At 41.1% G+C, this 15,978-nt stretch overlaps 2 protein-coding genes across 2 annotated transcripts; both read left to right on the forward strand.

Moving 5' to 3' along the window:
* The first annotated feature begins 417 nt into the window (after positions 1 to 417).
* Positions 418 to 8,591, forward strand: cct6a (chaperonin containing TCP1, subunit 6A (zeta 1)). Its single transcript, XM_080832119.1, has 14 exons — positions 418 to 603; positions 1,115 to 1,178; positions 1,318 to 1,452; positions 1,550 to 1,723; positions 3,116 to 3,219; positions 3,351 to 3,461; positions 4,460 to 4,619; positions 4,877 to 4,959; positions 5,164 to 5,260; positions 5,450 to 5,597; positions 5,690 to 5,823; positions 7,778 to 7,880; positions 7,983 to 8,055; positions 8,267 to 8,591. Exons 1-14 carry the CDS (start codon positions 467 to 469, stop codon positions 8,337 to 8,339), a joined length of 1,596 nt encoding a protein of 531 aa, XP_080688245.1. The 5' UTR covers positions 418 to 466; the 3' UTR covers positions 8,340 to 8,591.
* An 816-nt stretch (positions 8,592 to 9,407) lies between these two features.
* sumf2 (sulfatase modifying factor 2) lies at positions 9,408 to 12,759 on the forward strand. The gene is made up of 8 exons (XM_080835068.1): positions 9,408 to 9,784; positions 9,861 to 9,975; positions 10,070 to 10,114; positions 10,405 to 10,555; positions 10,653 to 10,708; positions 11,297 to 11,381; positions 11,477 to 11,618; positions 12,613 to 12,759. Exons 1-8 carry the CDS (start codon positions 9,630 to 9,632, stop codon positions 12,701 to 12,703), a joined length of 840 nt encoding a protein of 279 aa, XP_080691194.1. The 5' UTR covers positions 9,408 to 9,629; the 3' UTR covers positions 12,704 to 12,759.
* Positions 12,760 to 15,978: the final 3,219 nt, after the last annotated feature.

Below are 15,978 nucleotides of genomic sequence, written 5' to 3' on the forward strand. Positions count from 1 at the left end.
TATTAAAAAGATCCAATTCTCAATTCACTCATATTCCACAAAGCTGATAGACTTTGTTTTCGAATCTTTTGATAAATTGATGTTTTCTATTACATCTAGATTACAGGGCCGCAATTTGTTCACTCTTATTTTGGAATTTAAACAAAATGTAGCTGTATGTCCATCCATAATAAGATTCATAGGGTTCCTCCAGTTTGCGGGGTTCACTGGTGGCGCTACTGTCTATGGGCGCACCTCGTCTATGCACTCACCATCGACAGCAGAGGAGCCGAAAACGTGGTCTGAGCTTCCTCCAGGACATGTAACAGACAACTCTACCAGCCAATCAGAGGCCTGCCTTTTTGTCTTGTCAAACTGAAGGGGGGCAGGACTTCACGTTGAATCAGGGAGGTTTCTAGAAGCCAACCCACCCTTTCCTTAGCCCTCATCCCCAGACACGCCGTTGATTCTCGTGTTTGACTGCATCATGTCTGCTGTGAAAGCACTGAATCCGAAGGCCGAAGTGGCCAGGGCACAAGCGGCTCTTGCCGTCAACATCAGTGCTGCTCGCGGACTACAAGATGTGCTCAAAAGCAATTTGGGACCAAAGGGAACCATGAAAATGTGAGTTTGGAAGCATAATGCCCAACGTCATGTCTCAACCGGAACCATTGTGTGAAACGCATGCTAAGTTGTCTTTACGTTAATCTTCAACTTGCATGAAACGATTCATTCTTCTAATTAGAAATAAGCTCGACGCAGAGTTTATACACATAATAAACAGATTATTTAGTAGTCTTTAAGGGACCTGTTAGTTTGTGATCTCAATTGCTAACTTTAGTCATAACGTTAATGTTGCCGGCTAGTTAGCCTGCTAGCTAGCTACCGCTGTCGGCTACAAGCTACAGTTAAGGTGTGGGAGATGATGAGCAAAACTAACGGCACCTCCAAGGGGCGCAAGTGATTCACGGTTTAATTCATCTTAAATGTTCTCAATTAGATGTTGTGACTGACTTTTTTCTAATTACGAATTGATTGTGACCCTGTGTAGTATTTGTAGTAATGTACACATCATTTCTGTGTGATGTTCGGTGCACCTTGTCTTAAATGTTAATGTATGCCATATTTCTTTTAGGCTGGTATCTGGTGCTGGAGACATTAAGCTTACCAAGGATGGCAATGTTCTACTGCATGAGATGGTAAACATTTGACTTTAATGCTCTTAGTTTGAAAAGTATTTTGAGGATTGTTCTTGGGTTTTGTTCTTTATTCACTTCAGGGAAATATAATTTGAGGGGAGATTTTGTGAAATATTACCAATTACTTTTCTTTTACCAGCAAATTCAACATCCAACAGCATCCCTGATTGCAAAGGTCGCCACAGCTCAAGATGACATCACAGGTGATGGAACCACCTCCAATGTACTGATCATTGGTGAACTCCTTAAACAGGCAGATCTATATGTCTCTGAGGTTAGTACGGCCCTTAAATAAGTCTCATTAAATCACAACAAACAGTATTTCAGCCTTTTGTAAGAACACTTTTGTGCTCGTTTGGTTTGCTAAACAGGGGGTTCATCCTAGAATCATTGCAGAAGGCTTTGAAGCTGCTAAAGAGAAAGCGCTGGAGGTTCTTGACAAGCTGAAGGTGACCAAAGAGATGGACAGAGAGACTCTGATCAATGTCGCCAGAACATCCCTGAGGACAAAGGTTCATGCTGAACTTGCTGATCTCCTTACTGAGGTAACATGGATGTTATAACTACTTCTGTCTGACTTGTGTACATATGCAACTCTCTTATTGAGCCCTGATCGAACACTAGCTCAGAATTAGCAACTTAAAAAGATAACCATGATTTTAGTAATCCAAGAAGCCTATCGGAACATCAGGTTTTGATTCGATGTTGATCATGTATTGCTCTTGCTGTTTGCTTTTATTGATTTTATGTTAAGCCTTTTGAACTGCAACTCTTGTACGAAATGTGCTATATAGATAAAGTCTTACTTAGTTAGTTACTTACTTACCTACCAGCACACGCAAGGGCAAATATAATTGAATTTGAAATCATAATTTCAAGTAGTATCATGCTCAGTGTTAAGTGCCTCTTGGGTTGTAACCAGGGTTCACGCTAGACTTTTTCTTGGCCGGACAAATGTCCGACGCTATTCCAGAATATCGGCCATTTGGAATGTCTACCGGACGTTATTCACTAATAGCCTAATTAAATAACCACCAAAACTCCAAATGAGAAACGACACAAATTTTTAAAAAATCAGGAGCTTCCAAACACTCAAGTAATTCTGTCAATCCGCAAAACTGATTACTTGGGATGTCACGTTTAGCCATATGATACACCACTTTCATTTGTGCCACGAGTGCATCTCTTTTAGATTTAGTGGCGTTATCGCAGTGCACTCTCATTGCACTTTGCTGCGGTGTTAGGGACATAGCGGCTCTGTGGTCAGACGACTCGCTATGGTCAACTAAGGCAGATCTTTTTAAATTCATGGAGCCTTTCGTAAAGCCATTTAACTTGCCTGCTCTCTCACAAATGCTACAGAACATTGCGTCTCGACCATCCACCTTTTCCGACCTTAGCCAACGGAATTGCTCGAGCCATTCAGCTTTAAAACTCCTTTTAAGTTTTTTGGCAGGCGCATTTCCTAAATCCGTCGGGGCCTCGGATGATGTACTTGGAGTCGAATAATTTCTTGACGAATCATTAGGCCTATCAAGGCTATCAGTTGTCTTTTTGAAGAACTGACCGAGAGACGTCTGCTTAGCCTTTTTGATATTTTGTTTTGTTTATTTTAGTGAACAGTTTTTAGCGGGGAAACCAGCCTGCGTGTGTTGCGGAACCTCGACCAGCGCATGTTCCGAATGCAATCCAAATCTGCTTTAGAACTTTTTTTTAATTACATAGCAGGCTGATTATATTCAGGTTTATGTTACAGTTGTTTTGTTGTTTTCATATGTTACTGATTAATCATAGCCTACATACATATTTTCTATCGGACATTTGGGCCGTTTACATCTTATTATACCGGCCATTCATGCGTTCAATCGGCCAATGTCCGGCCATAGCCGGCTAACGTGAACACTGGTTGTAACGTGTTTTTCATGTTTTGTAACTAGGCTGTGGTGGATGCTGTGCTGGCTATCCGTAAGCCCGATGAGCCAATTGACCTGTACATGGTCGAGATCATGGAGATGAAGCACAAGACCGAGTGCGACACAGTGTGAGTAAACCCTTTGGCTTGCTCTCTCAGAAATGGTTGCTTTACTTATTTTATTTTTTTAGGGAGCTTTGAGTGTAATGTTTTAGTTTTGGTGATCTGCCATGAATTCTGTGTTTGTATCTTGTGTTCAGACTGATTAGAGGTCTCGTGCTGGATCATGGAGCCAGGCACCCGGACATGAAGAAAAGAGTGGAGGATGCTTACATCCTGACTTGTAACACTTCCTTGGAATATGAGAAGACGTAGGTGGAGTTGTTACATTTCTGCTCTAGTTAGTACGACAATGGTGGGATGGTTTGTGAAATCATATTTAGATTTCATTCACGCACACACCAGACACACATTTTTTTTACATGCCGGTTTTGCATGTTGGTAAAACCACAAAAATCTTTGAACAGTTAAACGCTTAAAAGTCAGTGGGAAAAGTAAAGGCCAGGCATTTAGCAGTCGCCCATATCCATATGGACATATAGTCAACAAGCAATCTGGAAGTGAACGCGGGTCTTCCTGGTATGAATGGTTCCTCTGTTGCATCATCAAAGCAATGAGTATTATAGGGAGTCATTGAGACTCCTTCATCTCCAATAGTGGGGTCCCCTGCCACTCATTCCAGTATTGTATGTGTATTCATGATCATTTGGTTGAAGGAAATGCGTCTGCATGCAAACTTAAAATGGACGTGTTGGTCTGAATAAACCTGTGTCCATCAACCTTAGTTGCATTGGGAATTGGGAGTAAATCCACCTCTTCAAAGCAAATGCATTTCTTCTATTTCTTATTGGAATGCTCAAAATGTGTATAGAATAGTTCACTCAAACCCAACTACAGCTTCATATTTTCGTAAGCATAGATGATTGAAATTGACAGGTCAAAGCATGAGTGATTGATGTACTACATTTTAAAGGGGCTCAAGAGGTTTGTAGAATGTTAAATCTGGCTATAGTGAAGGACTGAATCTGAAGAGATTGGAGCAGCCTATTGAGTTGACTGGATATTACTTGCAGTTCTTCTCCCTTCCTTTTTCTCCCTCTCCTTATCTTTCCTCTAATGCTATCTCCTCTAACTAGTTCTTAACTGGCACCTACAGTAATTACATTCCTGCATTTTTTAATTCTTATGCAAGATAGTATTTATTGTTACACTAGGTCTCTTTTGCTCGTAGCTTGATTGTTCTCTCCTTTGTACGTCCCTTTGGACAAAAGCGTCTGCTAAATGTGAATGTGATGTTGTGTCTCCACAGAGAGGTGAACTCCGGGTTCTTCTACAAGAGCGCAGACGAGAGGGACAAACTGGTCAAAGCTGAGAGGAAGTTTATTGAGGACCGCGTTAAAAAGATCATCGACTTCAAGAACAAAGTGTGCACAGATGCTTCCAAAGGCTTTGTGGTCATCAATCAAAAGGTGCTTAAAGACCATCATGCAGTCAGCTGGCAACAGTTGAAATCATATTATGCAATTACCAGTTAAGTCTATTGTGCTCAACCCTTAGTGTGGACTAATGCTGATGGTTCAGTGCAGTGCAACCCTTTGGGTGCTTATGTATATCTCTTTAGCCTCCTCAGACGGATGGACAAGATGAGCTTTGTACTTCTCCATCAGTGATACTAGCATGTCTTGTCTCGCCATTGACGTGCCTTTAACTCTTCTCTGGCTTGTAGGGGATTGATCCATACTCTTTGGATGCTCTGGCGAAGGAGGGAATCGTGGCTCTGCGTAGGGCCAAGAGGAGGAATATGGAAAGGTAATTATCCCAATGTTGTTGCAATTGTCCAAGTCTGTACTTAAAGTGAACTGCAAGGTAAATCTCTTTCACTCTGGCATGATGGTTCAGCTGTACTGAAAAGTTGGTAGATATAGAAGACTGATAAACAAAGGATTGATATATTTGTAGTATTCTTGTACATGCATACAATACATTTTAATGCTGGAATTTCTTTCTGGCTAGGCTCACCCTAGCCTGCGGTGGCGCTGCCATGAACTCTGTGGAGGACCTCGCACCTGACTGTCTGGGTCACGCTGGACTGGTCTATGAACACACACTGGTCAGTTGGGCTGACTGGCCCGTCTTCATAGACACTTGTCTGAATCAATTCTATGTTCTGTGATGTCTATATCCTCCTGAGGTTATTTCATATAAATATGGTTTCTATGCTGTTACGCCTAACTATTCACCCAATACTTGCACAGCTGATGTGAATTTGTTTTCTTTCCTTTTTTGTTATCCGTGATAGGGAGAGGAGAAATACACCTTCATTGAGAACTGTGGCAACCCACGCTCTGTGACCCTTCTGATCAAAGGCCCCAACAAGCACACCCTCACTCAGATCAAAGATGCCGTGCGCGACGGCCTACGGGCAGTCAAGAACGCCATTGAAGACGGTACGAGCTCAAAGCGCTTTAGTTGGCATGCAGTCGTCTGCGGTGAAGTGTCCAGGCTGCTGAGCCTCCTGTTTCCCCTCTGTGTCCTGCAGGCAGTGTGGTGCCCGGTGCCGGGGCGTTCGAGGTGGTGGTGGCAGAGACGCTGGTGGAGCACAAGAGGAGTGTGAAGGGACGGGCTCAGCTGGGGGTGCAGGCCTTCGCAGACGCTCTCTTGGTCATTCCAAAGGTAGGTCTGGGGAACTTGATCTTCGAGGAAGTGGAGATGTTGATTCTAGATCAGGGGCCGTATTCACAAAAAATCTTAGGGCTAAAAGTAGCTCATAAGTGGCGAATTTAGGAGAAACTCCTAAAAATAATGGGCGTGTCAGTCTTAAATTTAGGACTCCTATTTTTTTTTACTAAGAGCAATTCACAAAGTATTCTATCCCTAAAAGTAGCACCTAAGTCTAAGACAGCTTAAAACTCCTCATGAGGACTCCTAAGTCACTAAGACTTATTCACAAAAAATCGTAAGATGGCTGCAGCCGACTTGGAATTGATAAAAGACATTGCTTAAACAGTGAAGGTATTAATATTGTCGTAGAATTAGCGCGGGATGCAATGACGCCTTTAAACAACGATGTGTCCCGAAGTGAAATGTTTGGAAACATAAAGATAGCCTATTTGGCTTCGCGGAAAACGCAAATGACGACACTGGGAATCACCAGTCAGCCGTTTAATTCATCAAACTATCAACGCACTGTAGACCCCACATCATCCAACAGTTTATCCAGTTGCCTTTGGACAATCGCCAATTACACAAGATCAAAGTAAATTCCATGGCGATCGCAGGAATGTCCAGTGACGGGACACACATTACAATAATTGCCCCATCAAAAGATGAGGACGTTTTCGCCCACCGTGGCCTGGATGTACCGATGACTCGTGCATTTCAACGGAGAGCGGTCTGCAGCAGGTTTTTGAGAACTTACCAGCTGGATGCCGCTGGGGTGACAGTGGCTATTGGTCCTGGGACCAGTAGGCTTTCGCTTAGGCTACGTTTCACGTTCGTTTCGCTTGAAGGGCCGTATGTGCTGGTATTTGAAGTGGTCAAGGGCTGGAAATATAATAGCCTAACAGTTTGCTGGGTGCTTTAATTATTACTGCCTTGATTACATGCAATTGCCATATTTTATATTGATCGCTTTCTTTTTCTCTTAACGTGCAAAGTGTCATTCCCGTTGGATGCACAAACTTGTCATCATGCGTGTGCATTCTGCTAACTGCACTGTCCATAACTATTTAATATGACTTAATTTGAAGCCTAGCTTATTCTCTTATTTTCAGTTGATATAGTGGGATTGTTAGAGGGACGTACGAATGAGTTTTTATGAGAGAGCCTGTCAACAACCAATCACCGTCCTCACCCCTTCTAAACTCGTGGATGAGAATCGACGTCATCCATAGCAACGGTGCTTTTATCTTAAGCTTAGGAGTTTGTATTATCCTTGGTATGAGTAGGTCTCAGAGGCGTTGTGAATCACTTTTAAGAAATTACTCCTACGTAAAATGTTTTAGCGCGAGTTAGGAGCACTCTTAGTGGTAAGATAAAATGCTTTGTGAATACGGCCCCTGAAGAACTTCATGTCCCATGATTCTATCACCACGACATAACATGACCCTTAGCTTGAGGTACATTGAATAACTTTTATTTGTATTTAATTTTTTTTAAGATCACATTAGCAATTGTTGTCTGCCTTGGTCCCAGACAGCCTGTCAACGAATGTATTGTTCACTAAAATGACTACAACTTTGATATAATATGAGTTAAGATCTACCTGTCGATCATAGGGGTATGTAGATACTTCTGGAAACATGCATGCAACCCATGGTGTATTTGGGCTGTTGGGAGGAAACCTTTAAGCGTGCCTCAGATGTTGGATGCTGTGTAGAACACTCAGCAGGTCCCATGCTTTAAAAGCAGGCTTCTCTTTGGCAGTAATCACTCAGCATGGTGTACGTCACCCAATTCTAGTCCATGGTAAATTAATTCTGTTGTGGTGATTAAACTCTTTTATCTTGCTGGGGTGTTTTAGTATATACTTGTTCTGGTGATTTTTAAGAATTTCTGTTTGAGTTTTCCTGTAACTAAATGGAAGTCATTGTCTGTGGAGTCCAACTGTACTCTGTCTCGTTCTCAGGTACTGGCTCAGAACTCTGGCTACGACCCTCAGGAGACTCTGGTCAAGTTACAGACCGAACACAAAGAGTCTGGGGCAATCGTTGGGGTAAACTTGAACACAGGTATGACTCTGCTCTTTTAAATTGTATGTGTTCCATCTGCAGTGAATTGAAGTGTGATTCATGAACTCATTGTTTGAACTGTGTGCTTCTCCGTGTGTGAAGGTGAGCCTATGGTTCCTGCTGAGGAGGGGGTTTGGGATAACTACAGTGTCAAGAAACAGCTCCTTCATTCATGGTAAGAGATCTGTTTGGTTTTAAAACCTGTCTTCCTACACTACAGTAATCTAACTGGCTAGTGGAATAACTGTCATTTAACATTTGTTTTAAGTCAATTTTGACGTTTTCATTCAGATTCCATTTATGAATTTTGAATGGAAAAGACCCTTATCCTTTAGCTGAAATAATATTATTTAGTCTCAGAGGTAACTGTTTTCTCTCTCCAACAGTACGGTCATTGCCAGCAACATTCTGTTGGTGGACGAGATCATGAGGGCTGGCATGTCCTCCCTGAAGGGTTGAGGACGGTGTGCAAGATGATGGCTGATTTCACCGTGACATGGAAGGTCGATGCGCAGTCACCATCCCGGAAGCATCGCCCGAGACCTCAGGCTCTTAGGCACATCACTAAGGCTTCTGTTGTTCTGTCTTCTTCATAGAAGATACTTTGCCCCACTCGAGACCGCACTCCCTTATTAGTACGCTCCCCCAGTCAGATTGTTGATGGTATACATCGCTGTTCTTTATTTGTACTCATTAAAAGGTTTTGGCTGATTTGTGTGCATCTGTGTCTCTCTTGCTTTAAAATCTTTATCTTTGGGGGGCACTGTGGCGCAAACAGTAGCCCCGACCACATTCAAGGAGGACACAGGTTCGAAACTCTTCTACCTCTCATTTCCTGTCCCAATATTTACTGCTCTGTCGATTAGACATAAAAAGCCCCCCCAAAAATATTTTTCATCTATAAGCAACATTATCAATTTTATAAGGTCTATTCTCTCAGGCCTAAGAAGGGGTTGCTGCAGTGATGGGGACAAACTTTGTCAGAGTGGAATGACATGTTTTTTTTTTTTTTTTTAACTGATCTAAGGCCACTGAAATAACTCAATTCCACCAAATGTAGCAACAATTATTAATGTTTTAAAAATCTGGAACAGAATTTCACTGGTACAGTATTTAAGAGGCAATCCATCCCCAGGATTACATTTACAATAGCTATGGGTGTGCCATGGGATTATCAAGCAAATTCCTCAGCAGTTCCAGATTATGTCTTTCCACATATACACGTGGACGTTTTCGTTTTTTAACCAAAGGTTTAGACATTTTGATAGCTTTTCATTTTAGTATCCATTTTGCACCCCAAGTGCCCCATTGAGCCTTTGTGAATGCAGCCACTACAGACTCCAACCCATTGGGTGGCGGTAATTTACCAGTAGGAGCCTCAAGCTGCGCTGGTGCAGGTGTAGAAGAAGTGCTGCAAGAATATTTTGAGGAAGTTAAGTTTATGACTGACTTCGGATTCGTTAAGTCAATGCAATGAAATTAGGAAATATTTTTCTGTTTTCCTCGTTGTTTGCGTTGTCCTGTTCACAAGGTAGGGTAGCAAGCTAGCGCTGGCTAACGGTTTTTACGATGTGGCAAGCAGGTTGCTTTTTAGTCCTGAAGATGTCTTCTAATGTTTTAGGGTCGGACAAAGCAACAGATCGGAAATAATGTAAAGAGGATACAATTAGAAGTACACAGTAACCGAAAGACTTAAATGACACTAATTTGTCTACATTTATTTACACTGAGATGATCAGACTTTAAAACATGTTCACAGACGATGGCATGGTATACATACCTGGTGGAAGCTTCAAAATGGGAACAAATGAAGCTGACGGGAGAGATGGCGAGTCGCCTGTCAGGGCTGTGACAGTGAAACCTTTTAGATTGGATACATATCCAGTCACCAACTCAGATTTCAGGTAGACTATCTATAATTAGTCATTTTTGAAATTGTGTATCAACACAATAAAAAGGTACTTATTTTGGTGTCTACAGGAAATTCATCAAGGAACAAAAGTACAAAACAGAGGCAGAGACCTTCGGATGGAGTTTTGTGTTTCAAGATTTTGTGTCGGAAGAGGTGAAGGGCACAATCACACAGAAAATTGAGGTTTGTGGAGAAAAACCATGCAATACTATTCAGATTCATTAGCTGTAAACATTTGATTTAAAACCTCTGCAATCCTTCTGTCTTTTGAACCCAGTCAGCACCTTGGTGGATCCCTCTTGGAAAGGTGTTCTGGAGACAGGTAAGGTAACATTCTTACTTGTGTAGTGATCTTCAGTTTTGTGCTGTCAAAGGCAAACTTCTGCATATTTTATTTTATCTTAGGTTTATATCAAATAAATATTCAAACCTAGTTTAGATCTTCAGGCTTCAGTGAGACAGCCCATTAGCCCTTCATTTACATTAAGTATTTGCAGTAAATATAAAAGACAAGATACAGAAGACAACACTAGTATTAGTATACATATAATTATATCTCTCTGTTTTGTTGTGAAAAACGTTTTGATTGTTTGACGTAAAAACTTTTTTTAGCCCACTGGGCCAGGCTCTGGCATTAAAGAGCGACTGGACCATCCAGTGGTGCAGGTCAGTTGGAATGATGCTCAGGCCTATTGCAAATGGAGGAGTACGAGACTACCTACTGAGGAGGAGTGGGAGTTTGCTGCTCGCGGGGGTCTAGATGGTGAGTTCAACTTCATTCGGCAAGAAAAGGGTTTGCTGGTGACTACGGTATCACCTTTGGCAGAAATAGACACTTTAAGAGTGTTCTCTTTTTGCAGGGAGGACCTACCCATGGGGCAACAAATTCATGATCAATCGAACCAATCTGTGGCAGGTGAGCATCCCAGTTAACACTGACTTTAAGGGAAACTGGGTTCTCGCCCAGCATGTTGGGTTCTTATAGGGGAAGGTTTTTGTGGCTGCTGAGAAATGGGTTCAGCTTGATACCTAATCACCTAAAAGGCTTTAAAACAGTGAGTAGTTGTTGTGTAATGCAAATAGCTGCTATTACTTGCATTTCCTACCTCCACTACCACATTCAGACGCCAAATTTCGTGAAAGTTCATCCATAGGGGCACTGCAACTGACACATTTCAGTATCTTAAGAACCATTTTGAAATTGGGATTGCTTATACTTCACTACATTTGTTAATATCACACTTTTATTGGAACATATCTTATGATTTCAGTTAATTCAAGCTCATTCTGTCCTTTATGCGACAGTCATGTTACGCACTGCTATGTGGTACATGTAGTTCAAGTTTATGTCTCGTGCAATATCCCAAAAATTATAAATCTAGCTGAATCCAATATGTTGCCTCTTATGGATTTTGGTTTTCAAATCCAGTCAAGAAGAAATGACCTAAATGTTTTAACTGTGCACATATCATTCATTGAAACATTCTGGGTTTGTTTTGCTCAGGGGGCATTTCCCGATGGAGACTCAAAAGAAGATGGTTACCATGGCGTCTCACCTGTCAATGCATTTATCCCCCAAAATAGCTATGGTAATTGCTGATATGAATAATAATTTAAAAAAAACTGTGTTCTGATTTCTACCAGTAAGGACCAAACCTTTCTTGATTGTGTGTTTCTCATCAAGGCCTGTATGACATGTTGGGGAATGCATGGGAGTGGACGGCCACACGCTTCCCTGGAGCTCAGCTGATGTACGTTTTACGCGGGGCCTCTTGGATTGACACATCTGATGGCTCAGCCAATCATAAGGCTCGAGTGACCACCAGGTAATTGATCACTTTCTGTCTTCTGAAGGAATGACTGGAAGGGTATTCATCTAAAACACAGTCATTTTCCCTTGAAAAAAAATAATTTTGGGATTTTCAGGTTTGCTAACAATACTGAGTTAACCTGGAATACATACAGTTTGGTTTGCACACATGAACCTAATAATGCAAAAAGATACATTTGTTGACAACAATTGTTTTTTCAGACCAGAAACATTTGTATAATATAAACAAGAGCAATCCGAGATTTCTGACTTCCAGCAAGGATCTGGATCCGGATCATCCTGATTTTAATGGGGATGTCCCAGGACCAAGATCCACCTCTTGTGAAAGTTTCAGAAAGATCCGCCCAGTAGTTTCTGAGAAATCTTGTCCACAGACAGACGGACAAATAAATAAATTAACGGACCCGATCGCATAACCTCCTTGCTGGAGGTAATAATAATGTATAAAATGGAAATTTTGTTGAGCAAACCATGGGTTACTGCGCCCTCTAGGGGTAACGTTTCTGTGAGCTCTTTGGCCCTGTTCACATGTAGCATTAGCACACATCTTGGGTGATCGGATCACAGGTGTGCAGCTCTAAGTAATGTGTCATTGCACCCAAGATGCATTGAAACTGCATTGCTGCCTCCCGCTGGTTAAAAACAACAGTTTTGGTCTTTGTCCACTTGTGATCGGATCCCCCAAGGCGCATGTTAACGCCAGGTGTAAACGGGGCCATAAGACCAGATTTTCCAGATATGTGTCTGACAGCATGTACAGGAACTGGACGCATGCTTTGGATAACTTGAGTAGATGTGTTTATGTTTATTCATTCATTCAAGGTGTAGTCATTGATGCTCGCAAAAGATGCTCAACATCAAATACACCTCTCCCTTCAGTGCCCGAGAAGCAATTTTACTAACAGCATTGTTAAGCAATGGTCAAAGTATAATCTTTTAGAATGGAAATCAGTAATGTATTTTTCTGTTTCTTATGATTGCATTTTCAGAATGGGGAACACTCCAGATTCTGCCTCTGATAACTTGAGTTTCCGATGTGCTGCTGATAAAAAGAAAAAGAGGTCCCAGACTGAACTCTAAACCTAGTGGAGACTAATGGACAGAGCCTTTTCTCCTGTGGAGATTTGCATTGTGAAAATAACCTTCTCTCCTTCATATGTTAATATCTTTGTCATTTTTTTAAATGAATTTTCAAAAGTTCTGTGTTTTTCGTTGTATGTAAATGCAATAACCATGGATTAACCATTGATTTAATAAATGAATGATGTATGCCGTATGGAATGTGTTTTTATTTCATTATTTGATATGTTCATATTTAATGCCTGTGTAGTAATTCAACGCACAAAAAGAATTGTTGGCATTTGAAAGAAAGACATAAAAAGTATACAGAAAAGATTATTTTTTTTTAATTCTCAAATGAGACCACCAGCTAAGATGATTAGCACTCCGCGGCTCCTACCACTGCTGCCAAGTTTGACCCATTCTTCTTCCCGTTGTGAGCAGTTGCAAGTGTTCTTTGTTGTTGATGAAGTAGATACTACTGAAATTACATATCATGCATGATAAGTAACTAAATTGCTTACATTGTTCACTTGATAGTATATTGTAGCCTCAACCAACCAGGTACAAGCTCTGTTTCAGGTTATGTCATTTCTTTGTTCTTTCAACAAAGTCAGTAGGCCTATATGCCTAAAAGCATAGGCCTAGGTCATAATTAAATAAGCCTCCTACCACACGTAAATCAAATTAAATTATTGCTCCTGCTTGAACATTTGAAATAATAAACAAACAGCTTATTTATTGTTTCAGCTAATTAGGGTGAAGAGCATATAGCTGGTACATCCTTTGAAGAACAATTTGAACATTACTGAAATGGAGGGAAAGTCCCATCATTGGCTCTTGCACCTAAAAGAGACAACTGAATGATTGGCAGCTCTTCAGTGTGGTGGTCATGAGCTTCAATATGAGCCTCTGGGGAAATATTAGATGCTCCTTGATGGCTGCTAATGATTAAGTATCACTTCTCGGTGCTTAATTTATGAAGTCCTTTTCTATTCCTGCTGTCGTACAAAATAAATCACGGTCGCCAAAAGAGCAAACCTTGCGCTCTTTCAGTTGCATGCATTATCTTCTAACCAATTTCGGAAGACCAACTCAAAAGAAAAGAAAAGATCTCCGACGAATTAACGATATCCGCCAAAGTGTCCAGAGCTGCACACTAATTGAACCCGTGTTGTGGTGCACTTTCATTTTTCATACAAAACCTTCCGCCAGCTCCTTATAAGAGCATGCAACTGAAGAGACATGATGTGCACTACTTACTTGACTCACAAGCATTATAGTCCTGTTTTGGAGTAATTCGATTGGTGTGTGTTTCTGTCTGTCAGTGTGGACACGTGTCCAATTTCCGATTTCAGTCCGATTTAAATTGGAGATTGGACACATGTGTCTGCCCAAATCTAGATTCATTGTGTCCGACTTGAGTCCGACTGGACTCCGATGTAAACCCCTGGATACACGATTCGATTCCGCTGGGAATTGGACTGGGGCACATGTGTCTCTCGAATCTGATTCAAATTGGACCACAACAACTTTTGCACGTGCTTGAGATCGTGCCCACAGACATATACATGCATCATATACAGCCGCGGAAAAAATTAAGAGACCACTTCAAAATTATCAGTTTCTCTGGTTTTACTATTTATTGGTAGTCTGGGAAGTCCCGCCCCACTTCTTTCGGCCAAATTGATTTTGCCTCTGCAGTGGGTCTGGCCAACTTTGGATACCCGTTCATTTCAAGATTTCCAGAATCCTTGGAGCCAATCACAAACTGGCTTTTGGCTACCTGGCGCGCCATTGGCGGATTTAAACTTACCACGGCTACGTTACAAAATCTACTGCACGGAGAGTTTTTAAACATTGGACATGGTGGCCGCCGAAGCACCGCAAAACTTCGATAAGGCAAGTTTTCTTTGAAAACAGAACAGAAACTTGCCCTGGAACAATTCATACAGAAAAAATATGTGTTTGCTTTATTACCGATCGTTGTATCGTTGTATCGTATCGTTGGTCTGATTGGTTAAAGGCGTGTCCAATTACGTGAGTGAAGTGGATCGCTGATGAGTAGTTGGCCAGACTAACTGAGCAAATGCAATGCAGTGAAGGGGCAGGGAATTCCCAGACAAATTTATTGGTATGTGTTAAAGTAAAATGTACATTTTAGTTTTATTCTATAACCTACTGGCAACATTCCTACCAAATTTCAAATAAAAATATTGTCATTTAGATCATTTATTTGCAGAAAAATGACAATTGGTCAAAATAGCAAAAAAGATGCAGTGTCTTCAGATCTCAAATAATGCAAAGAAAACAAGCTCATATTCATTTTTAAACTACACAATACTAATGCTTTAACTTAGGAAGAGTTCAGAAATCAATATTTGGTGGAATAACCTTGATTTAAAATCACAACTTTCATGTGTCTTGGCATGCTCTCCACCAGTCTGTCACATTGCCGTTGGGTGACTTTATGCTACTCCTGGCGCAAGAATTCAAGCAGCTCGGCTTCTTTTCATGGCTTGTGACCATCCATCCCTGGCTGTGTGGCATGGAGCATTGCCCTGCTGGAAAAATATGGGCATAGATTTGTCTCAAAAATAACTGCAAATGCACAGAGGGTAATCTGCAAATATGCCTTGAGTTGTACCCGTGTTTTGCAATCCACAAATACAAATTTCCGATTTGTAACTTGTGTATTGGTTTTTACAAATATATGTGTATTTGTAAATATATCATTTTACATTTGTGAAACAAAAAGACATTTGTGAAACTGAAAATTATGTTTGTGAATCGTGTCTCAGCATGTCTCAGCATTTGTGGATCAACAATCACATGTTCGTATTTTTGAGACAATCGTTCCGCAATTTTGAGACATTCTTTCCACTAACTCGTAACTCGTAATCTCGTGATTCACGAGCACCATCCAGCAGATGGCGCTGTTGTTCACTGATATATCTTTAGCTCTACTTAGTGGGCCTTCATTTCTTCATTTCTGCGGGAAAACCTTCGAAATCATGGCCGGACAAGAAGAGCAGCCACCTTCCTGTGTGAGTACAAAGAATTTTCCAACGAATTTTCCTTGTCTTGTATTAAGACACATCTAGTATCATTATTAATCAATCAATCTTACATATTTGAGTAGAGGTGGTGTCTAGATAACGTTAAGTCTTCTATTATGTTGTGCTTCGAGACCAACATTTGAATCGCTAACGCTTGGGTGTAACACATAGGAGTGACAGAGTAACTAACCGTTTAAAGTAGCCCACTTCAGCTTCACTAGCTAAATCTATTTTCAT

This window comes from Sprattus sprattus (genome assembly GCF_963457725.1).
Source record: "Sprattus sprattus genome assembly, chromosome: 1".
NCBI lineage: Eukaryota > Metazoa > Chordata > Actinopteri > Clupeiformes > Clupeidae > Sprattus > Sprattus sprattus.